The 27,435-nt window shown below is 45.4% G+C and overlaps 1 protein-coding gene across 2 annotated transcripts; it reads left to right on the plus strand.

Annotated features, from left to right (window-relative positions):
* Positions 1 to 1,554: 1,554 nt before the first annotated feature.
* On the plus strand, positions 1,555 to 20,693 carry tamo (PUB and ZnF_RBZ domain-containing protein tamozhennic). Of its 2 annotated transcripts, none has more exons than XM_089579591.1 (4): positions 1,555 to 1,889; positions 6,998 to 7,329; positions 7,410 to 7,589; positions 17,883 to 20,693. In XM_089579591.1, exons 2-4 carry the CDS (start codon positions 7,018 to 7,020, stop codon positions 18,933 to 18,935), a joined length of 1,545 nt encoding a protein of 514 aa, XP_089435717.1. In that variant the 5' UTR covers positions 1,555 to 1,889; positions 6,998 to 7,017; the 3' UTR covers positions 18,936 to 20,693. The 2 variants fall into 2 exon arrangements, with proteins under 2 accessions (XP_089435717.1, XP_089435716.1); XM_089579590.1 differs by having other exon boundaries at positions 1,556 to 1,952.
* The last annotated feature ends 6,742 nt before the right edge of the window (positions 20,694 to 27,435 follow it).

Below are 27,435 nucleotides of genomic sequence, written 5' to 3' on the forward strand. Positions count from 1 at the left end.
TGGAACTGCGGCCACTACTAGCAAGATATACATCCCTACTTGCCCTCACTATCCATTAGCTCGCTGCCCGTCGTGAACTCTTGCCTCCTTTACAAACTGCTGAACATTACTTTTGTTTCTTCATATCAATTCTGAGTCCCAACGTACTACTTCGAGTGCTATAGATTCTCCACAATGCACCACAATTCTTCTTCTAATAAGTTACTGAGTAGGGCAATGGCATTAGCAAATAATGCGTTCTCCATTACTTCCATTCTCATTTTTTTCCCCTATCCAGCCGCCTGAACATATTTTGTAAACACGCGAAGAATGGCAGTAGTGTGTCGCATTGCCTGACACCTTCGAGTATCACTTATCCTGCGGTGGGCTATGGTCGCTCATATACCACCAAGTTCCCTGCCGTGCTTAGAAATGCCTGATTTTTCCATGCCCAACAATTCTGGACAAAAGCACTTTTTAGCGGGAAACCGTTTATGAACGCAATTTTTTTCATATAATGCAAGATTTCACTATAACCATCAATATATCCGCAGATCACCCGACGGCAGTCTTGTATTTGTTTTTCTATTAACTATTTTGCTAACGTCAAAAGCGTTCCCCATTGGTTTTCTATGGCAGCCTTCACTGTTCGATGCGATCGATGGAAACAATGGCCTTCAGTATTGCTATGACAGTGTCTTGCAACTTCTCAATTTTAAAAATTTTTGTCCGGTAATGTTGGACATGGCTGAGGTTTCCAGATTCCAAATGTCCCGATGGGCTATTTTGGGGGGCATTTTTGAGGAGGTTTTTGTATTTCCTGGGTACATACACATGCTAGGCAGGCAAGACTAGAATAGATGCTAGATGTCACGGGCGTTCCCGAGATGTTCATGAGCCGAGATATATGAGATAATTGCGTGCATACAATATAGTTATGGTTCTGTTGCGTACCTGCTATGCACCGCCAAATCTCTTTACGGTTCGACACTGGCTAGTTGCTCACCGTGTCTTGTTCGTGAGCCGCTAGATATACTTTGTGTGGAAATCGGGGCCTTCGCAAAATCCCCGGCTGCGAGTCGTCGTTTGAGCTTCGCTACGTCCGTGACGGCATAAGAATTAGGGCGGTAGGCCGATACTCGATCCGTCCCCAACCGCTGTTCAGAGGCACGCCTGGGGCGCCGAGTCGAACGGCAGCGCACGAAGCGCTTCTGCTGCAAACCTCAAAGCAAACAAAGCAAAACATGCCTGTAACTGTACTCCTCGAACGAAACCCCCCACCCCTTACTGAGACACAAACCACGCTCCCTCAAAGTGAAGGTCTGGATCCGCCGCTTGGTGCAGCTTGTAATATAGACGTCTAAGTAACGTGTGTGCGTCTGTGATGGATAGCGCTCTACGCTGAAAATGCCACTAGCTAGGTCGAACTTCTCATGTGAGTCTTGATTGTTGCTTTTAAGGCTAATGCTTGCATTCACGAGTGCAAGTCATGGAAATGCGGATTCTCACCAAATGCGAAACTGCGCTCGCGGCTATTCACTCTTCCCTGGGCTCGTATGTTGTTTTTGTTCACTACAGTTTCTCTCCACAGCAGCAACGCCGACAGCAGTTCCCACCCAGTCATCCTGCGCAGCCGCAGCAGCGCGAGCGAGGTCCGACTGGTCCGTCGCGCCGTCTACGGCGCTGCGGTTGTGATCCAACTGGCTGGACGTGCTGTTCTCTGCTGTCCTGTATGAGGCATTTAGCGCAGATTTCAGCTTGAGCGAACATCATGGAACAGCATCGTGGTAGTTCTATGCTAATTCTGTTGGAGCAGGTAACAAGCTGGGCTCTTCCGACAGGTTTTCCCGAATAGGGCCCCTCTTGTGATCCGGAGTTCCACGATCGACAAAAGAGGCTACTGTTCAAATGTGCGTGTCCTTCGCAGTGATTGCGACAGATGGGGCTCTGTGAAACCATTTTGTTTTAACCTAGTAAGTACGACTTGCAAGACGCCTTCTCTACACGTTATACAGTGACATTTCCGCGCGACTTTTCTTTCTTTTTTTTTCTGGGGCCTAACTGCGTTTTGCGTTACAATGCGACGCGTTATTCATTCCTGCACGTTTCCATGACTTTTGGGGTTAAATATAGACGCTACACTTTTGTTTCGATTTTATTCGCTGTGGCTGCAGTGAAGCAAACAGGCTTACTGTGCTATTGAAGCATGAATGCTAGAGTATTGTGCTGTGTGCTGCATGTCACCGTGGAACATAACGAAACTTGCGGACAACTCGCGCGCTGCTTGCAGTCGCCACCAAACACGCTCGAGTTTATCTGCCCGTGCAGCACGGGATACCGCTTATCAGAGACAGCAGGCCGACCGGATGAAAGCCGAGCTGTTATTCGACGAACGAGCCTTATCTCGACTGTGTTGGGAAACTGTAGGAACACGACATCCGCTCTTTTGTTGGTGCTGCTGTGTTGATGTAACAGTTATTGCTGTCGCTGCGCTGTTTATCAGCAAACAGCTAGCGGTTACAGCGTCTTTCCTTTGTCATAACGTCTTCGTCTACCCTTTCATTCACTAACAGCTCCTGCTATTTACTTCGAATTATTGGGGTTGTTGGGGGGAAGGGGAATTGTAAATCTACCGTTCCTGTTTAAATTTCAGCTGCTGCATAACGACTGCCACGTACCTATTCACGTGTGTACATTAAAGGCACATAATGCTACAGCAGTCTTCAGAAAGGTTACTGAAACATCACTAAACTGACATAGGTTCATCAAGAAATTCATAATGTACCTAGCAGGGCTCCTATGTCAAGTTATAATGCAACTGCACTTCTGTTACTGGTTTCACTTACAGCACATTTCACCCTGCACTAAACTCTCTTCGTGAACTAAAATAAACATTGGGTAAAATTTTAGGACTTCTGTTTTAGTTTAGTCATTTCCAAATTCATCTCAAGTTTGACTGCTTTCATTTCTTTTGTGCATACTTGTAAAAAATGCTTTGTTCATATCTCAAACAATTTTTTGCCAAGGTTGTGTTGTTGTACAGGATCTGTAGTGTGGTGAAGTACTAACAGCAACAAATGAAACAGAAACAGGGTATCTAAAGCATGAACACACTAACAAAAACATGATAGCTGGTAGAGATGAAATACATACGGGCTTCATAAATTCTTCCATGCAGTGGTCTTCTTTGCTGTTCCGGTTTCACTTATCTTGTTTGCGTTTCATTTGTTGCTGATAGTAAATACATTTGTGTGAAGTTTATTTGGATAACTGTTTTTCAGGCTATGCTGGAGCAGTAGTCCTGAGTGAAAGAATATTTACTGATCTTTACAGTGCTTCTTCACGGTGCACACAGTTATACCTGCACAACTTCTCTAGTTTCCCTCTATGCTTTTTGCTAGAATGTAACTTGTAATGTTGACGCATGTTTCGGTGCTGACCACATAAAATTTCCAGAGAAAGAATTTTGTGTGGTCACTGCTGATGTGTTACCATCCTTGGCTTATCCAACCAGTCTTGTGGCCAGCCATAGACTCCAACATGTAGGTTTACAGACTGCATCTTGTGATGCATATGCATCGTTTTGTTTGCCTAGCAAAAATTTCTACTTGTATATTTGCCATTCTTCGAAGGTGTTCCTTGCAAGACCCGGCAAAGAGACTGCCTGCAACCGTTCCATGAACCTATAAGGTTGAAAGGGGTTTTAAGCCTGCAGCTATCATCTTTCAACTGCATGCTCGTTACATGTGAAGATTGTGCAGCTTCAGACAACCAGTTCGATGCTTTAGCTTCCAGCTGGTTTTCTGTGTTGAAAAATTGCTTCCTGACCTGCATCCACTTATTTTTGTCCAGCTAATTTCATGGAATTATCAGCATGAAAAGTGTGAAGTGTGCATACCTAATGCTTCACTCATCTTTTATTATTACTGTGTTTGGAATTTTGCCACTTAATTTTTGTTTCCTGGGAAAATAGTTTAGGTAAATAGTATAGTGCCCCGTTTCTTTTTCGTCCTTTCAAGAAAGCCTTGTGTGAAATGTACCTCGAATTTGTTCTCTTACTGTGTTCCTACTACACATCAACTTCCAAGATTTACTGTCATTTTGTGCTCATTCATCAAGAGTGACTATTACAGATAACAGTATTGTAATGCCATGTTTTGGATCAAATTGTTTGCTTAGGATATCACATTTTATTAGTATTGTCAAGTTTTTTTGTGGCATTGGTTGCCTCATCACAAAGGAACTATGAATTTTTAGCTGTCTTGAATCAGGTGAGAGCAGCATGGTTCGCGTTAACCAAATATTTTTGCATTACGTTGATGGAAAAGTAAACAGCATTCCATGAGGTGTTTAACTTATCAAAGATTTCATCTCTGCTTGAAAAGAATCTCTATATTTTTACCCCCTGCTGTGCCTATGTTGAGGTGGAGGTGATATGGGGGTGAACTTGTAGTGCATTCTGGCTAGAGGTTTTCATTTAAATGCTCATATTTTATTTCTGTCATTATTTTTAAAAGTGATTTTCGCTCAGAGTTTTAATCTGATGTGCTGTACCATTTTCTCCTGTTGAAGTTTGTATTTGGCAGGTATAGATGGTACGGAAGTTGTTATCGTCTCCTGGTAAATTTTTTTTTTCATTGAATGGGAGCCTGCAGTTAGAATTAGTAGCATGAGATTTTACGTAGGAGCCATGCCCTGCACATGATTTCTTTCAAGGAGATGGAATATGGCTGAAAATAGACGCTTTTAGCATAGCGGAGCCATACTCGCGTAGACGTATACCGGTTTACTGAATGCCTCCTGCAGACATGCAGTGGAAGGGATGCAGCCAGGTGGGGCTACTTACTACGCCGACGCAGCCGATGTCCAGTTAACTGGTATACATCTATGCTAGTACGTCTGTGCTATGCTAAAAGCCTCCATTATCAAGGCTCCACTTGGCCGTTGTCTAATCTTCAGTGCAGCACCACCCCCACTAGCCGCTGTGGGTGGCACTGGCAGGTGCGAGCAGGCAGCTCTTTGGCACTGCAATGCATAGGTGTTGTTGCTTCTGAAAACCACGTTTCAGAACAAAATATGCAGACACACACACACAGGAGCCATCTTGCGAGCTCTTAGAATATATAAAAAGAATGGCAGACCTGTGCATTGTAGGGTTAGACAACATCTTTGTTGGTGTCTTTCACATACCTTGTTTTAGAATGACCTTTTCTTTATGGCATGTATGCTCACTGTATTGACCCAGTGTAAAGCATGACATGATTTTACATACACACAATAGCTGAGAAAACTGATGATACACTCAGCATTTACCTAATCACCAGGTGGCCACACACTGACATAAGGTGTGTCATATTAAGTGCTGAAAACTGCTGTTTTGTGGTGGCATTGATAGTTTGTCTGTGCTAGGGCTATGGTTTCTCTTTTAATTAAAATATTAGAGGACCAGTAAAAACAAGTTTTTAGGTTCTGCTTTTGATGAAAATGGTGTGCAGGACCTTAAGAATGACAGACAGAGCTTAAAGTTGCACTGAAGAGGAATCTGAACTCGTATTTTTACGGCTGGAACTCAATCTACACGTTCCGAGCGTTCTTGGAAACTTCGAATTATAGCCCTGTGCAGCTGACTAACCTAATTTACATCGGATCAAAGTCGGGCTCCCGCCTTCTTTTTTTGAATTCCCCGCAAACGGTGGCAGGAGTCGACCAACCTTTCACCCATTCCCGTGGTGGCTTGCCACTCTGCCATCGGCAGAGTGATACGTAGTGATTGGTGAAAGCAAAGAGTCCACGCGTATTTTTATTTCCGTGGGCCTAATTTGCAGCTATGTAGTCTCTGACTAGACCTATTCATTCACGGAAACATAAAATAAACAAAATAAAAGTGAAAGCAAAGTCGGGCACTCCATGCGTTGGTCAACTCCTCCCACTGTATGCGGGGGAATTAAAAAAAAAAGGCGGGAGCCAGACGTCAATCCAATTTTATTAGGGAAATCGGCCGCAGAGGGCAATAAATCGAAGTTTCTAAGAATACTGGGAATGTGTAGATCGAGTTCCCGCGGCGAAAAGACGAGTTCATATTCTTCTTCAGTGCACCTTTAAAAAGTGCTCTGCTGTGCTTCAAAAAGTCTACGCCGCCGCGGTGGCTCAGTGGCTATGGTGCTTGGCTGCTAGCCCAAAAGACGCGGGTTCGATCCCAGCCGCGGCGGCTGAATTTCTTTGGAGGAGAAATTCGAGGCCCGTGTACTGTGCGATGTCAGTGCACGTTAAAGAACCCCAGGTGGTCGAAATTTCCGGAGCCCTCCACTACGGCGTCTCTTATAGCCTTAGTCGCTTTGGGACGTTAAACCCCATAAACCAAACTAAACCAAACCAGTTTATTACTATGTTTTTTTGTGTGTACAGTTTTAGTTTTATTTTACACGGTCTGCAACACAGTAAGATGGCAGACAGCTCCGCCACAAGTCATGTGTGCTCACAGAAAAGCGACGCATTCACTGCTCCGTTAGCTACTATACACATATGCGACTTGTAGCACATTGTGATTCACAGCAGATGGCATAGCAGGGAATGCTTCAGTGTTCTGTGAGCACACGTGGCTTATGGCGGAGCTGTCTGCTATCTTTCTCTCACAGCCTGTGGAAAATTCAACCAACTTGTGCTTTAATAAGTTATTTAATGTACACTGGGGTATATCTTTCCCTGGTTCGTCGTTCCTAAGGCCGTGTGCATCATTATAAGGAAAAAAAGAAACAGAACCTAAAAGTTTCACATCCCTACTCATTTAAATACTCAATGTGTTAGGACCAATGCTTACCACATCTCGCTCTACAATGCCAACAAACAAAATGCAGTTGCTCATTTTATAGGTCAGGCCCCCTTAAAGAAGAGTGGTATTACACGAAAGAAAGAAGGTAAACGTCTTAACAAAACGGACATAATGAACAATACTAGTAAGGGCACATGTACTTGCGTTTTAATTTTACTGACAGATTGTGGCATATTTTTTCTTCCTTAGGCCCTTGGGAAAAGTTGAAGATGTGGCGCTCAGCTCCAGATATGGTACGCAGTGTATTGTCCAAGTACCAGCGGGAGTGCTTGCTTCAAGAGGAGGGTTCCCGCCAGGCAGAAAAGCGCCAAAGCCTAGAAGACGCAGCCTGGCGGCTGGTCTGTAAGCTTCCGCATGCTAACAAGTTTGTCTGCAAACCAGTTGAAGCTGTTCTACGTCGTGCATTGGAGGACGGGGCATCTTTTGAACCCCTTCAAGCTGCAACAGCATTTGCTGCCCTTGAAGAGTATGCTACCAACCTGCTGCTCCAGCCATGGCGAACTGAGCTGTTTGAAATCAAGGTAGGTGGATTTAACCGCTCAACAGAAGTGCCTTGGTGCCTTCATTGGTACTGTGCTCATTAAATGCCTTTATTTTGCAGCTTTATAGTGGCTACTACAAGCACACAGTGGAACGACACCTAAAAAATGCAGAAACAGTGCTTCAGCTGATGGGCTACGAGAAAAGAGAGGGCAACGTAATGCATCTGGGCCATGCCGTGGACACTGCCACGTTGGGTGATGTGGCATTGGATTGCCTTATTGCAGCAGCTGAATGTAGGGTGAGCAGGTCTTCTTATTATCCTTGTCGTAATCCTCAGAAATGTACTATCGGGGACAAAAGTGGTATACTCATTGCGGCAGGAGCCGGAGCAACGGAAAACTGCGTTACAACGCCATCTACTGGTGGCACCTGGGATCGAGACTGCCAATGACCTTTATTATCAGCAGGCATGTCACTTGGCTCGTTTCAATGTTTCGTGCTTCAATGTTTCGTGCCGTTCCCCTTGCCTCCCCTCCGGACACCCATGGGGTCAAATGAAACACAAAAAGGGAAATGGAATGCACACTGCAAAACTGGAAGATATTACACTAGGGAGGCGGAATACTGGAGCGGTTGATTTCTGCATCGAAGGCGTTAAGACCACTCTTCGGAAGTGTTAATAGGCCGCGCTTGTATTCGCTTTCCAGCCACTAATATTTTTTATTGTTTGTGTTCGAGTTTGTTGTTTTGTTCATGTTTCATTTGACACTGATGGTACAAACCCAATTTGACAAGTAGGCTGGGTTTCTCTGTTGTTTTTTGAGGTTCATTGATAAGCCAAATCGGAATGCTTAGTACATTTGTATTTAAACATATTCAGTGACTGCAGCATTTGTACCTTTATATATTATTTTAATAGACTTATCTTTATAGTCCCAGTTCTGGAAACAAATTCAGCAAAGCATACTGTTGGGCTAGTTGGTCCCTTATTGTTCGCAAAAGGGAAGACCGCGACACTAAAACGAAGACATGAAAGAAAAAATAACAGAGACAACAGGACAGGCACTCACAATTCAGTTGTGAATGCCTGAGCTATTCATCTCTTTTCTTTATTTCCTTGTCTACAGCTGTGTGCTTTCAGGTAGGGGCAATGTCTCCAAGGACAGAGCTCTCCATGTTTGTAAACAACGTGACGTCAAGCGCATGGCCCCCAAGACCTTTGGTAGCGTTTGAAGCGCGCGACGCTCTGTCATTATTCTGTCCCCTCTCGACTTCCCACGAAGACGACAGTTTCCGGCGGAAGAGGGAAACGAGCAGCCGGCACCGTAGACTTCTAACTTAACACCTCCCTGCCAAGAATGTTGTGGAGACGCTCGCCATACACACAATGTACAAAAGCACACAACAGCATAAGGTACCCCAACTGGGCACTGTACCACCAGAAAAGAGGAGTGCTTCTGCGTCCCACTAACAATAGCAAAAGGAGCATGTTCAAGAAGATATTTTGCTGCATGCATCTACATGCACAACTTTAAGTGTTTCTTTTTTTTTGGAAAAAAGAAAGAAACGGGGCACTGGTAACATGAGGCGCAGGTTGGGCCACCGTCCCATACGTTCCTTGGCCCAGGATGTCTGAACCATCTACCCAGCAACAGGTGGCAGCTGTCTCTGCTTCTCTCTCTTTTTTTTTTCTAAGCATGAATCACGTTTGCAACGGTTCATAGCTATGACCTCTGTGAAATGTGCGGAGCAGAGTTAGAGTCGGTATCCAACCTGAATAGGGCGTTGGTGCATTTGTTGAGGGAGCCTTTTATATGAATGAACTCAAGGTTGTATTTTTGGAGAGCCAGGCTCCAACGGGTCAACCGGGCACTTGAGGAAGCTGATCTTGTTAAGTAAGTCAAGGGGTGATGGTTAGTGTTGACCTTAATCCTTGCGCCGAAGAGTCACTTGTCCTGTCCTTACGCTCCAATGTCCATATGACTGCATAAGCTTCTCTTTCTATGGTGGACCACTTAGCCTGCTGCGGTGTGAGTTTCCTACTCAAAAGTGCAATTGGTTTTACCTGCCCATTCACCTCTTGTGCCAGACATGCCCCAACTGCTCTTACCGATGCATCCATTGTCAACATAGACTCTTTGTTGAGGTCTGGGGCCATGAGCATAGGGAATTCGCTCAAGGCAGCTTTGATAGCGTTATTTCATTTCATTTCATTTCATTTATTGAAGCCTTAAGGGCCCGTGGACATTACATAAGGCGGGGGCAAGAACAGTGTGTAACATATAGTACCAGCTCAACAAAAACAAAAACAGAAAGCAATGAAACGAAACAGAGCAAAAAAAAAAAACATTAAAGGAGACAGTAACACTTGATCAGATTATTTGATGAAGCCGAATACATCACGTAAGACACAGGTGATTCGCTAATAAAGTGCGGAAAATTGCTCGATCTGTGCAAGAAGCAATATTATCAGGCAGGGCATTCCATCGGGCTATTGCATCTGGAAAGAATGAATCATTCATAGCTGATGTGCGGCCTTTCATGGGAGCTATGGGATGAGTGTGGTTTAGGCGAGGGGATATTCTTGATGGCGGCTGCAGCAAAGGGTGCCTGTTAATAGGGCGGTAGAAAAAGGAATGAAGGAGGCATAGGCGTGATACGATGCGACGTGATTGGAGACTTGGGAGGGAAAGGGCTCGTTTTAATGCAGTGACACTACTATCACGCGAGTACTTTGACATGATAAACCGTGCAGCTCGATTTTGAACGGCTTCTAATTCATTTGTAAGGTATGCTTGTGAAGGGTTCCAGATGGATGAGGCGTATTCAAGCTTTGGGCGTACGTATGTCTGATAAGCTAGTTGTCTGATTTCAGGTGGTGCTGATGTTAGGTTCCGTCGCAGATAACCAAGAGTGCGTGAGGCCTGGGAGCATATTGAATTAATATGAGTGACCCATGACAAGGATGAAGAAAGGTGAACGCCAAGGTATTTGTAAGAGGAAGTTCGGGCAATGGGAGTTGAATTAATATGGTATGTGCAGTTAATAGAGGTTTTTTTACGAGAAAAGGACATGAGTTGGCATTTGTCTAGGTTAAGTGGCATGTGCCATTTTTCACACCATGATGCAATTGTGTCTATATCATTTTGTAGATTAATGGTGTCTTCAGGGGCATGGATGATGTTATAAACGACGCAGTCATCCGCAAAAAGTCGAAGTTTGGTTATTGTGTTAGATGGGAGATCATTTATGTAGATTAAGAATAACAACGGTGATAACCCTGCGCCCTTGGGGACACCTGATGTGACGTCAGTATGCGATGAGCTGCAACAGTTGGCGAATGTAAATTGCACGCGCCCTTTAAGAAAGTGCTCGAGCCAGATAAGTAATGTTTGCGGGATTCCAAGTAAAGCAAGTTTAGCTAGCAGATGATTATGCGGAACACGGTCGAATGCCTTAGAAAAGTCGAGAAAGATGGCATCAATTTGTAGGCGATTGTCCATGTACTGAAGGATGTCGTGAGTGAATTCGGCGAGCTGTGTTTCGCATGATAGTAGTTTTCGAAAGCCATGTTGGTGCGGGTAAAAGTAATTTAGTGATTCAAGATGAGCGATTAAATTTGATGCTATAACGTGCTCAAGGAGTTTGGACGGGATGCTGGTGAGCGAAATTGGTCGATAGTTGTTTGGTTTTGACCGATCTCCTGATTTGTAAATAGGAATTATTTTTGCTTTTTTCCAATCGTGAGGAACTTCGCCGGTACTTAGGGACTGTGAGAACAACAGGTATAGTATTTTACTTGATATTGCGGTAGTATTCTTTAACATTTTGGTGCTAATTTGGTCACATCCAGCTGACGACGATAGTTTGAGGGAGTTAATTAAGTTGGCTATTCCATCGGCATTAATTTCTATTTCTGGCATTGAAGTCACTGGAAACTCATGCATGGAAGGAACAATAGCGTTAGTGGAAGAAAACACTGAGGAAAAATACTTGTTAAGAGCCGTCGCGCATTGTTCTACCTCGACCGGTTGGTCATCATCTCCTGAGAGTTCGAACTGCTTAGTATGGCTTTTGGGGGAAAGAATTCGCCAGAATTTACTTGGGTTTGACTGTAATATTGATAGCAGATCAGAAGAAAAAAATTTCTTTTTAGACGCCTTCAATTCTTTAACATAATTATTTGCACTAAGACGGTATCGCTCCCATGCCGTGCAGCTATTAACTAGTTTCGCGTGCCTGTAGTGCCGTTTTTTCTTGTTAAGGAGGCTTTTAAGACGGTTGTTGAACCATTGGTTGTTTAAATCAGTCTTTATAAGGACGGTGGGAATGTAAGAAGCTTGTAAATTAAGTATCATGTTTTTATATAATTCCCAATTCGTGTTGACAGAGCGAGACGAGTATATAGTACTAAAGTGTTCATAAAACTGTTCAAGTTCCCGGTTAATTGCTTCAAAGTCCGCTCTCTTATAATCAGTGATAAGCTTTTGGGTAGGGGATCTCTTTTTGATAGGTAATGAGATGCATATATGAAGTAGGCTATGATCGCTGAAGCCCGGTACTATGTTTATGCTTTTAATGTCGTCTGGATTAGATGTCAGTAAAAGATCCAGTGTATTGTCGCCTCTTGTTGGGCATGTTATTACCTGATGTAAGTTGAAATCTAGAACTAAATCAAGGAACTGTTTTGCTTCGTTTGATTGTGATTTGTGAGGTTCTGATAGCAGAGGCCAGTTGATAGTCGGATAGTTAAAGTCACCAAAAAGAAAGATAGGCGCGTTGGGTAGCTTGCTCCGAATCGATGTCAGTGAAAGGCGAAGGGAATTGCAGAATGATGGGCTATTTCCAGGAGGACGGTAGCAGATACCGAAAACTGTTTTGATACCTGTACATTGTACGCAGACCCACGTCAGTTCTATGATATCGTCGTGGCTAATGAGCGATGATGATACGGTGCTTTTCACGGCTAGAAGTACTCCTCCTCCTCTTTTGCCCTGTCTGTCGCGACGATATAGTGTTAAGTTAGCGTTGGAGGGAAAAATTTCGTGGTCGTATATGTCCTGGTGTAGCCACGTTTCAGTGAGTAGAATGATGTCTGTATTGCTGTCCTCGATAAAGCAGAGAAGTTCTTCACGTTTCGGCATTACACTTCGTATGTTAGTAAATGTGATGTTTAAATCCAGAAAAGAGCGCGGCCGAGTGCTGAAGGGAGCCCGGGTGGGTTGTGTGGCAGTACGTCAATTACCATTGTCATGGATGCTATCGGGTGGTGCGGCGTTGTGACGTGTGGGGCGAGGCATGGTGTGTTCTTTGACACTATCAGATGCGGGGTCATAAAAGTAGCACTTGCTTCCCACGTACAGTTTATCAAAGCTGAGCTTAAATGCACATTTCAGCGGCCGGATGAAAGCCAACAGTTTTGAGCGTGCAAACCGCGTGGGAGCTGCGAAGTCCTCTCTAATTGCAAAATCTGTGTCTTTGAGCTTACGTCCGCAACTCAGTATGGTTTCTTTTGTCTTGAAATGAGCGAATTTTACGATTATAGGGCGCTTTTTTGATGTTGAAAAGTTACCAAGACGGTGTGCACGCTCTATGCATGAAGGATCAAGTTTTAGGTCTAGATTGTTTTCACAGAGCGAAAGAACTTTTTCCTCGGAATCTTTCCATTGCTCATTGAAGGAATCGTTGATCCCAAAGAACAAAAGATTTGCCCTGCGCATTCGATTGCTGGTGTCAACGCTTGCTGCTTTCAAGGCGGCTATTTCACGTTCCAGCTTATGTGACACTCCTGCGTCGAATACATTGCCCGAGACACTTTGTTTATCTGCATCAAAATTATTTGTGCTATTTAAAAAGTCAGATATCCGCTTCTCTTGTGCATTTTGAATCAATTTAATTTGCTCAAGCTCAGCGTGTATCGCTGTAAGGCTGATCTCTAAGCGCTTGATGGCTTCCTGGATTTCAATGTCGTCGCTATTAGAGGGAGGTCCAGGGTTCTCTTCGACATCGCCGGACAGCAATAACATAAGCTGGCATAGGAAATCAAAGGCAAACGTGGTACAGCAAATATGGAGAAGACTGATAAAAAAGCGCTTCAAGTCGTAGGGGCACGACACCGCAACAAGGAATCTATCATCACTCCTTAATTCTTTACAAAATGTGAGGTAACGAACCTGGAAAGTTAGCAGGTTGATGAGCATCCTGTGACTGGCGGTGTCATGCCCCAAGCAGCTGGCGGGTTGCTGACGGTTAAGTAGCCAGCGATCAGGTCCCGTGATTGATGACGTCGGTGAATGCCATGGTTGCCGGGCAGAGAGCCGGAAATGCGCTGTGGGTATATGCCTGTTATATATATGCCTGTTCTATATATATATAGAACTCCTCCTCTCCTGTTCTGTTATATATATGCTTATATGCCTGTTCCGCTTCCTTTGTCCGCAGGATTATATTTGGGACCCGCCCGTTGGTGAGATTCGTTACGGGGCAGACTACCTCCGAATACGAGGGAACGCAGTCGCAGTAATAGTTAAAAGTCCAAGTGTGGTACTCAGCTCTTTCTTCGTAATCAGCGGTTTAAGCTGCCCCATTGCCTGAACTCATTCCGGGTCTGGTGAATGAAGGTCTTACCCAACCACGTGCCCCAAATACCGGACGCTTTATTGTGCAAACTTGCATTTTGTCGGGTTAATTGCGAGTCCAATGCTTATTCGCCAGCACACTACCCAAGTGGTCTATGTGTCCTTGCCAGGTCTCGGAGTACATGGCCACGTCTTCAGTGTATGCGCATACGTAGCCCATGTGCTTTTGTAGGACATTATTCATATCTTTTGGAAGGTGGCTGCTGAATTATGCAGTCCATAAGGCATCACCCACCACGTAAATAGCCCCTTAGGCATCGCAAACGTGGTGTATTGTTGTGATTTGGGTTCCACAGCTATTTGCCAGTAGCCCCGGATCATGTCAAGGACAGTGATGAACTTCACCTTAGCCACTTCGTAAATCAGTTCTGTGACATTGCTCGTCGGGAAACTACCTACTTCTGATATGGCATTCAGTTGGTGGTAATCAATGCACAGCCTCTCACTTGAGTCTTCCTCGCAACACAAACTATGGCGTCGGCATAGCCGCTTTCCACAGGGTATATAGACCCCCTTGAAGAAGTTATTCAATCTGGCGATTGACCTCATGCCAAAGTGCGACCAGCACACCGTGTGGGTAAGCCCTTGTTGGTTTTGCACCTGGTACCAGGTTTATCTTGTGTTCTCTGACCATGCACTTCCCCGGCCTTTCGAAGAACGCCGCTTTGTATCGGTCTACCGCTTCCTAGCTCCCCGTCTTGGTCCTATGTCAGGCGCGTGGATTCTTGAAATATCAATTCAGTGGTGTCCTTTCCACTATAGCCGCCGCGGTGGCTCAGTGGCTATGGTGCTCGGCTGCTGACCCAAAAGACGCGGGTTCGATCCCGGCCGCGGCGGCTAGAATTTCTTTGGAGGAGAAATTCTAGAGGACCGTGTACTGTGCGATGTCAGTGCACGTTAAAGAACCCCAGGTGGTCGAAATTTCCGGAGCCCTTCACTACGGCGTCTCTCATAGCCTTTGTCGCTTTGGGACGTTAAACCCCACAAAACCAAACCAAACCTTTCCACTATACAATCCTGGAACGCTTTTGACGCCTGCGTTGTTCACCCTGGCGTAATACTTTCTTAGTCTTTTGGTGTAAACCCATCGCTCAGAACCATTTGTGAACTTGACAACATAGCTATTGGGTCATATATGCTCCTTAATTGTTGCTGGGCCCATCCATTTAGGTTACATCTTGTTCTGCTGGTTTGTATCCAAAACTAGAACTTCCTCACCCTCGCAGAACCCTTTGGCCCATGCCCTTAGATTGTATTTATCTGTATGCGCTTCCTGTAGCTGCTTGAATTGGTGATCTACACTCTCTGCTACTTTGGCCATTTGCTGCCGGAGCTTGATCAGATACTCTGATGCTGCCTTATTTAGGCTCGTAGGTGGTGAACAGTTCCCTGTCGATGTCTTTTGGAGGATACTTAATGGAACTTGCTGCACGCGCCCATGCATAACCTCAATCAGGGATGCTCTCGCGATCTCGTGTGGAACTTCTCGGTATGCCCACAGCATACATGGAATGAACCGCATGGTTCATTCCCAACCCCACGCATGGTCACCTATTATGTGCCTAAGCATCACCTTGAACGTGTATGCCCACAGCATACATGGAATGAACCGCATAGTTCATTCCCATCCCCACGCATGGTCACCTATTATGTGCCTGAGCATCACCTTGAACGTGTATGCCCACAGCATACATGGAATGAACCGCATAGTTCATTCCCATCCCCACGCATGGTCACCTATTATGTGCCTGAGCATCACCTTGAACGTGTATGCCCACAGCATACATGGAATGAACCGCATAGTTCAATTTTTTCAATTTCATTTATTTTCCAGAAAATTCTGGCGGCTGCCTGGACTAAAAGCTGTAGGTATACAGCTTGACGAGGCCCAGGCAGCCGTTACAAGGCATAGGAGCAGACTTTGTTGAGAACATTGACATACACACAAAAAAAAATAAAAACGAACACATAGTCAGGTTACAGTTTTCACAAAAACAGGACATCCAGAAAGCACAAAATCATCAATAAATTACAATAGGGAAATACAGAAAACATATTTGCATAAGATACAAGGGAGCAGCTGTACTTGGACGCGAATTATACGTCAGGAATTATTTTTGAAGAAATAATTCATGCAATGCTTTCTTAGTAGGGTTATTTATGTCTTTATATCTATTTAAAATTACTGGAAGATTGTGCTGTAATGCTTGGAACTTATAGTCAGTGCGAAAATGGGGAACAAACCAAGTGTCTGTGTTGCAACAAACCAAGTGTCTGTAGCGCAGTGCCTTCTATCATAGACCTAAAGGATAAGTTCATTCCCATCCCCACGCATGGTCACCTATTATGTGCCTGAGCATCACCTTGAACGTGTATGCCCACAGCATACATGGAATGAACCGCATAGTTCATTCCCATCCCCACGCATGGTCACCTATTATGTGCCTAAGCATCACCTTGAACGTGTATGCCCACAGCATACATGGAATGAACCGCATAGTTCATTCCCATCCCCACGCATGGTCACCCATTATGTGCCTAAGCATCACCTTGAACGTTTATGCCCACAGCATACATGGAATGAACCGCATAGTTCATTCCCATCCCCACGCATGGTCACCTATTATGTGCCTGAGCATCACCTTGAACGTGTATGTCCACAGCATACATGGAATGAACCGCATAGTTCATTCCCATCCCCACGCATGGTCACCTATTATGTGCCTAAGCATCACCTTGAACGTGTATGCCCACAGCATACATGGAATGAACCGCATAGTTCATTCCCATCCCCACGCATGGTCACCTATTATGTGCCTAAGCATCACCTTGAACGTGTATGCCCACAGCATACATGAAATGAACCGCATAGTTCATTCCCATCCCCACGCATGGTCACCTATTATGTGCCTGAGCATCACCTTGAACATGCCGTTTTAGCACTCAATGATGCCATTGCTCTGCGGATGCTCTGCCATTGAAAACCTCATGTTTATCCCTAAGTGCTATATGAGTTCACGAGTCAGTGTTGAGGTGAAGTTTGCTTCTTGGTTGCACACAGCTTGAGGGATACCGAACCACGCGAAAACATCGAGAAGTGCCTGGAACATGGCCTTAGCTATTAGTGAGCTGAGCGATATCACCTCTGGCCACCTTTCACTGTTTCCAGTTAGAATGCTTCTGCTTTAGCTAGTACTGGTCAGAAGGATTCCAGCTAGAATGGTGTCAGCCATGCTGGTGAAGTCTGAATTAGTCCTAGCATGACTGAAACTAGTTGAAGCAGAACAAATGTCATCTGATAGTAGTACATCCAGTGCTAATTTGTTCCATCTAGAGCTACATAGCCCAGTCAAAATAGGCCAATTGGAACTTCCAGAAGCATACTTGGAATCAATTTGAACCCAACTGGCTCTAACTGGTGTTCATTTAGTTCCAGTTGTGTTGTTGGAGGTTCCAGTCAATAATTTTTGACTGGAAGGCTCTTTCCTTGCTGCCAGCTTGGAATCTGCATAATGCAACTTGACCTCATTTGGTGTCCACCTTCAATAATGCAGCGCCACCAGGCTCCTTGTGGTACCAACTTGAAATGCAAAATGCTTATGTGAGCTTCAGTTGGTTTCAGGTGGGAACATTTAACTCCTTGTTTGTCTTCAGGTAGAATGCTGTTCCAAGTTTTAAAGAACAATTGAGTTGAGGTTCCAATTGGTTCCCAACTGGCACCAGCTGCTTTTCATTTTCTCTGCTAATGGAAATAACTGCTGCCCAGTGGGCTTAGACAGGGGCTAGTTGGTTTCAAATTGGAACCAGCTTAATTTCCTCTTGAAACTGTTTGGCCAGGACATTTAACATGAATAGATAATATTGTTGGCCTTTCCAGGATAGTGCAGTATTGGCTAAAGAAAGGCTCCTTCATCATGTGTGATGAAAATTTTCTACCTATGATCTGGTCACAGGTGCTGGCTGCAATTATGGATGGCATCAAGGATCGTGGCTTGCCATTGAGCTGGAAAGAGGTGTACAGGTTTCGTCGAGAGTGCAGCTGCGACCCCGAGGATGCTGTTCGTGCCCTGGTACAGAAGCATAAATACAAGAGCTCCAAGCAACCAGCCCCAACATATAGTGCAAACGAACCCTACCTGTCGTGGCGAGATTTGCCTGCTAGCGATTACCAGATGCCTGCAAATGGTACTTGGCCATCCCCCCATTGGCAGCCACAGCTTGGGGCAACATCTGTTGATGCCTCTGAAGCTAAACGACACCCAGCAACAAGTTACAGAGCTTCAAGTGCAATGCATGGTACCAGGCACGCTGAGGAGCTGGCAATGGGCAGTGCAGATGTCTTGGGCCGTACTGTAGGTGATGGTGACCCTTATGCCGATGCTTATGGTATTCCTGCCAGCTCTTGGGGTGGCTACTGTACTGCCAGTGGTTATGATTTGCCAGGGGCTACATCGAGATCCAGTGATCGATCGTTTTTACGCTGTGGTCTAGCTGGGGACCGATGCTACTCTGTGCCTGCTGATAGCATGCCTGGTCTCCTGCCGCACCACTCTGGAGACTGTAGCAGTGGTAGGGATGCAATTGGCCATCTGTCCCAAGAAGTGAGGTCACTCTCTCTAGGATCAAAGCTGAGTGGGCTGGAAATGAATGGCATGCCTCATGAATCATCCCTGGCCATGGCCAATGCTGCACTGCCTTCACACTCCGACAGTGCTGGCGACTGCCTTGATGCAGCTGCAGTAGTAGAGGCATCCCAGCGCTACTTAGAGGCTGAGGAAGCATCAAGTGACAAGCAGATTTGGTCCTGTGGGGCGTGCACATACCTTAATGCACCGGAGCGAGATGTGTGTGAGATGTGCAGCAAGAGCAGGCACTTGGGCCCTGAGATGACTCCGCTACTCTCTGGAGGCAAGCAGTGCCCCCTGTGCACTCTTGTTAATGATCGCCAGGCATTGTCCTGCAGTGCGTGTAGTCAATCACTGAAAGACTCGCCCACGTACATTTGATATACTGCCTTTAGCTGGGCAATTATACTAGATCTTAAGAAATGGGTACTGGGCATTGGCATAGGCAATAGTGTGTTTCCGCTGACTTACTGCTGTCTTTTTCATCACATCCATCCTTCAGAGGTTCATTGTGGAGAGTTTTCTGTGTGACTGTAAACATTTAATTCAATTAAATTAATATGCCTGTGTCTGGCAGTTAGGAAGACCGTACACCATTTCATATATAGCAGGCAGCGCTGCAGAGGCTGAGGAAGTAGTGCATCCGCGAAACCATATTACCCCACCACATATCATTTGTTCTTCTCGAAACTCCTGTGAGTGTTTGGACGAGAACAGACAGCGGTATAAAACAATGTGGTAGCATTGAAAATTACGGTCGAGGCTGTGAGGCGCTCATTGTTCGGGCACCCTGGCTATGATTTTCACCGAATGAGAACTACTTTTTCTATGTGGATTGAGTAGGAGCAATTCGTCCTGCCAACCGCGTGTCATACCGCCACATCTTGTTCTTGTTTCTCAAAGTCGCGAGTCTCAGGACAAAAATGTGGCAAGAGGTAAAACAAAGCCTAGGAGGTGCCAGTCACGACACTTAAGGTTTGTCGCAACGAAGTATGCTTGTGTTCACTTTGGTTGTATGGCGAACTACTTTTTGGGCGCGGACTTAGCCTGCGCAAGCAGGCGCGCTAGCTTTGGCAGTGTTGCCTGCTATGTATGAAATGGAGTATTGTATAATGAAAATCCATGTTGGTCTTTTTTTCTTCCACTTTTAGAAGCTTAGTTTTGTATGACTTGGAAAATCTAAGCCTTCTGTTCGTAGGTAGCAAATGTGGTTGATCAGGAATGCCACCATTAATGTGTTATCTTATATGTGGCTATGTGCAAGGTCCTGAGTGAAACGGTCACAAGCCGGACAGTTTACACCTCATGTCCCTCTGGAGTGTTCTTCGCGTAATTTATTTCGCTGTGGCCTTCAGTTATTTCTTGCTGGTGTTTATCATCAAAACTGCTTTTATGATTATGTGCATTCAACAGGGTGCCATCTCTTTTATCATTTTATTAGTCTTTGCTCCTGGAAGAGAACTGATGTTAATTTAGGGCATGTACAGTGTATTTGTATAGTCTTCGCTGCCTGTAAAAGCAGCTATAAAGCCCTCATTGCATCTTACTACTTCTGTGAGTTTACGAGCTTTTCTGGGACATGCAAAGGTCACAATTCCTGTGTGCTCAGGCAGATTGCTTTTTAACTACTTGTTAACTCAAGATTGTTAACCAGTTAAACTGATCAGTTGGAAGAAATTTTACAAGGTTGAAATGTTTGTTCTCGTGATAGTATTGTTGGACATGGCAGCTGACGGAACCTTGCTAAGCAAGCATACTGTTTAGTGGTGTCAAGGGACCTAAGAATGAATGTACATTTCTTCTTGAGCAAAAGTTTGGTATTTTGTCATCATGTGCTTTTATAAATGCTGCTAGTTACTCTCGCAGAAAAGTTTTTGCTGCAGAAGTGTTATTGTTTTGAACTATGCAGGCAGCCTCACTTGACACTGAAAATTGTCACTCGCTGATTTTGTTCTTTTGATTGCTTGGCAAAAGAAATACACTGCCTCAAAGATACCGGCCAGTTTTTCATTCATTCGTGGCTCTATTTTAGTGTAATTTCTGCACCAGTTGCGTTAATGCAGAAGCTTTGATATAGGAAAGTTTGTCACTTGCATACTCTATGCATCAAGCATGCATAAATAAAATTTATTAGCTTTATGTAATGTCTGCTTTCAATTTTCAGTGGGGCATTGAACAGTGTAAATATGGAACTAAGTGGGATCCTTCACAAGATATGTCTGTAGCATCATTCTCAAGCCACCACCTTCACCATCTCATGGTGAACGTTGGAACTGTGCTATTTCAGATATTCTGTGCAGCTCGTGCTGAAAACAACAGCTTCAAAATAAAGCCTTACGTGTATGCCAGATGCGCAGATTTGCAGAAGATCTTCATTTAATCATAACATGAAGTTCTAAGTGATTTACATAAATACCTATCGCAGGTCTAAGAAATCACATGCATAAAACTTTTCCCAGAACCATGCAAGATGATTCTTCATATTGAAGCAGTAGCAAAATTGGATAGTGGAGAAGAGAGCACTGCACAGGCCCGGGCTTTGAGTTGCGGGCCCGGGCTGGGCTCGGTACCCTACGGAGAGGGGCTGTGTAGGGCTTTTGATAAATTATTGCCAGGTAAAGTACACGTGGCATTCTCACAGCGATACAGGTGAAGCAGGGCCATGGTGTTGGCCAAGAAAAACTACTCAATGCTCATTTACTTACTTTTGGTGTCTGCTATAGTTGCATTTCCTTTGCACGAAAAAATTAAAAGCATTAGTTTTTTTTGTGTGTTTTATTGTTGCCCGGAACTTCTCTGAAATGAAAGAATCCTAGCACCGAAATCTTTCCATTGGTCGATTGTAAAGAAGTAGTACTACTCTTTGCTGACGTGGAATGAGAGACAGCTCATTTGTGGACCGAGTTTAATCAGCGTCACTCAGTGCTACGTCCAGGTAACTTCTCAGACTAGCATGCCTGGCCGCATTGAACAATACAGGAGAAGTTAGAAAGAAACTGCAAAATCCAGCAGTGGGCTGCACTACAGCGCCATCCTTAGTGGAGCATTGTAACGCGTGGCGAACGGTTCATTTGCACAAGTGCTTTCGCCTAATAAAATGCACAGCACCGCTGGCTTGCGCTGTTGCGCTGTTTCAGCTATCAGCGAGCAGACACCATTGGATGTACCACAAGGTGCTCTGCATCTGCTCGGTTTTGTGTTGGTGCTCATGACTAGACATTTTAATTCTCATAAGATTGCTTAGTGGGTGGCGGTATGTTCCAGGGTAGTATTTGATTGTCTGCCTTTGCCTCCCAAAAGCACATCTCTACACTACGAGAAACGCCATTGGAGAAGAGCGTATTGGTTTAGGACTCTTCGAGTCTTCAAACACAAGCTACGCAATAAACAGCGCATTTGCTTTTCGTCACAGGGTCATACCTTCCTTGCAATAAAGGCTTTATTCATTTCGTTCCATAAAAATGCGGCCACTGCGGCCATGAATTAAAATCGCGAAATCGTGCTCAATAAAGAAATAATGAATGTAATTGCTATGGCTTCGAGGACATTTTTATATTTAGACATCGCAGGCTGTAAAAAATTACATTAAAAATCCAGAGGTAATACAGCAGTTATTGCGCATGTACGCAACCCTTTTCATTTGGCTCTCGGAACTTCAGGACTATTCACTGACAAATCACTGCTCAAAAAGCAGAGTGCGCGATCTGCCTTATCTTGCCGTCCTTTTGTGTTTACCAAACCAATTTTTAAAAATATTGTTGCGACATGAGCATCTTTGTTGGCCGCTTCTTGTGTAGCAGGAAATTGCCTGCACACAGCAATTTCCCTCTTGTGCTACTGCGTGAACGGGCCCGGGCTCAGCAGAGTGACAGTGTAGCGGGCCCAGGCCAGGTCCGGGCTAGAAGCTGTGGGCCAGGGCCAGGCCGAGCTCGGGCCTCAGAAAGCAGCCCGTGCAATGCTCTAGTGGAGAGTGTTCATTTAAATGTGCAGTTTTTGGAACTGGTTAGATAGAAGAATTTTCACTGGTGTCTTTTAGAAAGCAGGGTCAGCTCAAGGACTGTGCTTCAAGTTAAGCAAGAGTCCTCTGCTCTGGTTTCTGAAAGGTGGCACAGTGGTTAAGACTGCACCATGTTATGAACGTGCCTTGGTTTCACATCAGTTTTTTGGCAGAAATAGGGTGGCCAATTACTAATGCCTGCACATTAACACCACCTTGGCCACAGCTTCTTGCTTCCTCTGGGCAATAACATCCAATGTACATTTTTGAAAGTAGCAAAGATGTAAGTATGGAATTATGGTACTGCACAGCGTGCTAAAGGTTTCAAAGGAAAGATCAGTGAATGGTAGCACAGGTATTTTATTATTCAATGTTGTCAAGCCTCATAATATGATAGCAAAAAAGCATCAGTGCAAAGGTATTTGTTTGTGTCCAGAAAGGCAGAAGTGTATCAGTGCTACCTGCACTGGCTCAGGCTGGCCACCAACAGAGGCTGCATAGAAGTTCCCACCTAGGTCTTATTTCTGCATGACTTATGCATACCACATGCTCTCCACACATTATTTATAAGGTCTCAGATTATTGAAATTTTGATCCTTGCAGATGTATCTGTCTGCTGTGCATCTCTGTTACTGACTTGACAGATGAACTGCCTTCTGCGCAGCTGTAAATACATTGCTGCCATCCCACCCATTATGCTCGTTGTAGAACATACTTCAGAGAGGAGCATCAAACCAAGTACAAGTATGCGAACATTACATTTCGGTGAAGTGGAGCACAAATGACTTGCTTCTAATACAAAGTCATGAGTAACTGCATAGTGTTCCGTCAGAAATTTTACATTATTATTATTATTATTACCCACTGCAGTAGCTCAGTGGCTTTGCTATTCAGCTGCTAGCCCCAAGTTTATGGCATTTATACATCGGTCGTGGAGGTCACGTGTTTCAAGGAAGGCAAAATGCAAAAACGTTCCATGTGCTGGGTGATGTCAGTGCATGGTGAATTCCAGGTGATCAAAATTGGAATGTGTCCAGCAACACAAGCCCTACAAACCAAGCCAAATATATTATAATTACTGCCAATTTAGCTGCGTAGAGAAAGCCTGGAGATGATGATGATGAAAACATTTATTAAAGCCACAATGCCTTAGTTGAAGGGAAGGCTGATCGGGTCCCTAGTCCAGGACGCCATTGGTGAAAGCCGCTGCCCGTGCTCTGGCGACGAGGGCTCGTTGTTCCTCGAGGTCCGAGCTGGACAGGGCCGCCTCCCAGCCCTCCCGCGTTGGCTGATTTATGATGTAAATGCTGTCATTTTTCTGACAAGCCCATACCATATGGTATAAGTTTGCCTTCTGGCCACAAAATTTGCACTGTGCCAAAAAGGACTCGAGCTCAATGGCATGAAGCGTAGCTGGATTATTGAAAGACATAGTTTGTAGGCTGCGAAGGTGACGTTCCTCTGATTTACTGAGACCCTTAGCGGGCCTCGGGAGTGTCTGCCTTTCAAGGCGCAAATGTTGCAATAATTCTGAATATGTCGTTAGCGGAGAGGGGGAGCCTGAATCGGGAAGGGAGGACGTAGAAGGATGCCGGGGAAGAAAAGCTCGGGCCGAAGCGTGTGCACGCTCGTTTCCTTCAACTCCCTGGTGACCTGGTACCCATATTAATTCCTTCCGTTCAGCTGAAGTCCTACATTGACTAAGAATTTTGCAGGCTAGCGGCGTGATTCTGCCACGCATATAGTTTCTATAAGCCGCCTGGGAATCTGTAACTATGTATCTAGATGCGGAATGCGTTGCGGCTAGGGCTATCGCTACTTCCTCCATAGCCTGTGTATCCCCGTTACGAACTGAAAGCCCGTCCACGACTTGCATTTGGTGCACCACTGAGATTGTTGATATTCCTTGTACAGGACCCGCAGCGTCCACGAAGAAGGCTCCTTCTTTTGTTGAATAGCACTCGTTCATCTTCTTGCTCCTCGCCACTCGTCTAGCATGATGATGCTCCGGGTGCATGTTTTTGGGAAGCGGAAGCGTAAGGAATTCCACTCTTTAGGTATATCTTGTCTCCCAGCCACTTGTTGCGGAAAGCTAATGTTTAAATCTTCTAAGACCCTGCGGCCGGTCGTAGTTGTGGCCAGTCGCGTTACCTGGCTTGTAAGATGGGCGCTAATCAATTCATCAGCCGTGTTGTGTACCCCTAGTTTTAGTAGACGCTCCGTAGATGCTTTCATGGGTAGGCCGAGTGCCTTCTTATAAGCCGTTCGAATGATAACGTCCAGGTGGTTTAAATCGGTCTTCCTCAAATGAAGGTACGGGGCCACGTACACTATCCTGCATATGACAAAGGCCTGTATTAGTCTAAGGGTATCCTGTTCTTGCATGCCGTTTTTCTTGCTTGTGATCCAAGATATCATACGGATGACTTGTTCACACACCGTTCGGAGCTTGGTGATCGCTGCTGCGTTCACACCCTTGTTGTTAATGAGCAGCCCCAAAATCCGTATTGTTTCCACCTTGGGAATAGGTGTATCATGGACCGAGATTTCCAGCGATGCAGTATCCCCCTTCCCTCGCAGGACGAGGAGCTCCGACTTGTCCGGGGAACAGCGCAGTCCGCATTCTTCTGCATACTTTTCAACCGTACTGGCAGCCTCTTGGAGGGCCTCCTCCATCTGTCCCAAGTTTCCCTCCGTTGTCCATATGGTTATGTCATCCGCGTATAGGGCGTGGCGGATTCCTCTTATGGCATTAAGTTGTTCCGGCAGGTGCATGAGGGCAACGTTGAAGAGCAGTGGAGAAAGGACTGCTCCCTGAGGCGTCCCCCTGGTGCCCATGGGTATCGCCTCGGACCTCGTGTCGCCATTCCTGATGTGCACTTGCCTATCTTGCAAGAAAGCCTTGATGTAATTAAAGGTACGCTTTCCGCAGTGAGTGCCCTGTAAATTGTCCAGAATCTTGGAATGCTTCACGAAAAAAAAAAACTGCCTATGGCAACTACATACACAGTTATCTCTGCAAAAATGAGCAGATTCCATTCTCTGGGAAGCAGTGTCACGCTTGCTGTCAGATGGGTGAAGGCATGTGTAGACTTGTCTCTATTGAAAGCAAATATCCCACGGTGACATTTCGAGATTCTCTGCGCTCGTAGCGACTTTTGTTGTGCATCAGAATATCATGGACGCAACAGATGTGGTGCACTTCACGTGCCGCTGTGGCACTGAGTTTCATACTTAGTATGAAAATCTGTGGTGCACTCAGTTGACAAAAAGAAATAAGAAGTATTTTCAGCTCTAAGGTCGTCCGTCGCGTGATTATTTGCAAATACTTGCGCTTGCCTAACTGAGTACTGGTTTATGGTTTATGAGGGTTTAACGTCCCAAAGCGACTCAGGCTATGAGGGACGCCGAAGCGAAGGGCTCCGGAAATTTCAACCACCTGGAGTTCTTTAACGTGCACTGACATCGCACAGCACATGGGCCTCTAGAATTTTGCCTCCGGTTTGGTTTGGTTTATGGGGTTTAACGTCCCAAAGCGACTCAGGCTATGAGGGACGCCGTAGTGGAGGGCTCCGGAAATTTCGACCACCTGGGGTTCTTTAACGTGCACTGACATCGCACAGCACACGGGCCTCTAGAATTTTGCCTCCATCGAAATTCAACCGCCGCAGCCGGGATCAAACCCGCGTCTTTCGGGTCAGCAGCTGAGCACCATAACCACTGAGCCACTACGGCGGGCTCACTTGAGTACTGCATATTGAGTGACGTCGTGCAAGTTTAAGCGGTAACTCAATGGGCACATCCTAGGCATACGGGCGGAACGCCTACATGCACAGGCGTCCGCTGGAGCTTGTCTGCTGATGTTTGAAGCACGACGCGCGAGCAGACGCGAGCGGGCCGCAGATATCTGTGCATGTCAGATATCAGCGCTTGCGCGCACATCAGAAGCGAGGTCCGGTTTACAACAATTGGAGGACTGCGGGGCTCTCGGGGACTCTTTTCTTCTTGGCTTGAAACTCTTTCAGGTTCCCCAAACTTTTCTTGAAATCCTTTCAGCTCCCCAACCATGTTTTGTTCACGGCTTGACATTTTTTCAGTTGGCTCGAGAAGGCGAGAGAGCCAGCACCAGGAGCATGGAGATGCATGCCCCTTTTCACTTTACGATGCTGGGCGCGATGCTGGGCGCGCATGCACTCCACACGTACGCCAAAGAAGTGTTCATCGAGTTGCCGCTTTTGTCAATGCTTTCTGCATACCACATGTGCACTGTACTGCATGTCGCACCTGTTTATGTTTTCGCCCCAATCAGAGTATCAATTGCGAGTAATAAATTACTGCACGCAAAAAGAGGATTTGCAGAGACCATAGCATGTGCAGTAAGCGCAAGGACCTTTCCTTGGTGCCTTGGTAACTGTACCTTGATCCCTTGGTCGCCTTGGTTTGCTTGCCGCCGAATCGTGAAGCGGCCCTTGAACCCTGTTTTGCGTTTCAGAAACCGCCCTCCACTCTAATCGCTACTCGAGTGGAGTGGGTGATCGTTGCGATCGCTTTACTCAAGCACCGTTCAATCCGATCCGATCCAGACAGATCCCATTTGCGCGGAAATTCATATTTTGATTAGGTGGGCAAAGGTGCACGTGGCCATGCTGTAGTAATGACGGAATCAGAAAAACCAGGTTCACATGAAGCTCTCGTATACAAACCTCATAAAGTAAGGCTTTTTAAACCAACACTGAAGGGTATCAGTACTTTGGCTTACGATAGTAGTACTGAAAAGCTTTTATAATTGACTTTCTTTTGCCCTTTTATCGACATGTGTACATGGGGGTATGTGCAATTAATTCTTGTTGGGATTGCTGCTGAATTTAACATGCTGTAGTATTG

The sequence above is a fragment of the Amblyomma mixtum genome, chromosome 3, assembly GCF_055824585.1.
Source record: "Amblyomma mixtum isolate Tamu chromosome 3, ASM5582458v1, whole genome shotgun sequence".
NCBI classification, from domain to species: Eukaryota; Metazoa; Arthropoda; class Arachnida; order Ixodida; family Ixodidae; genus Amblyomma; species Amblyomma mixtum.

Excerpts from the sequence above, each read along its gene's own strand:
- tamo (XM_089579591.1), top strand. The coding sequence starts at position 7,018 with ATGTGGCGCTCAGCTCCAGATATGGTACGCAGTGTATTGTCCAAGTAC. Across the intron at positions 7,330-7,409 it reads CTGAGCTGTTTGAAATCAAG|CTTTATAGTGGCTACTACAA; the intron begins GTAGGTGGATTT and ends TTTATTTTGCAG. Across the intron at positions 7,590-17,882 it reads TTGCAGCAGCTGAATGTAGG|GTGCTGGCTGCAATTATGGA; the intron begins GTGAGCAGGTCT and ends ATCTGGTCACAG.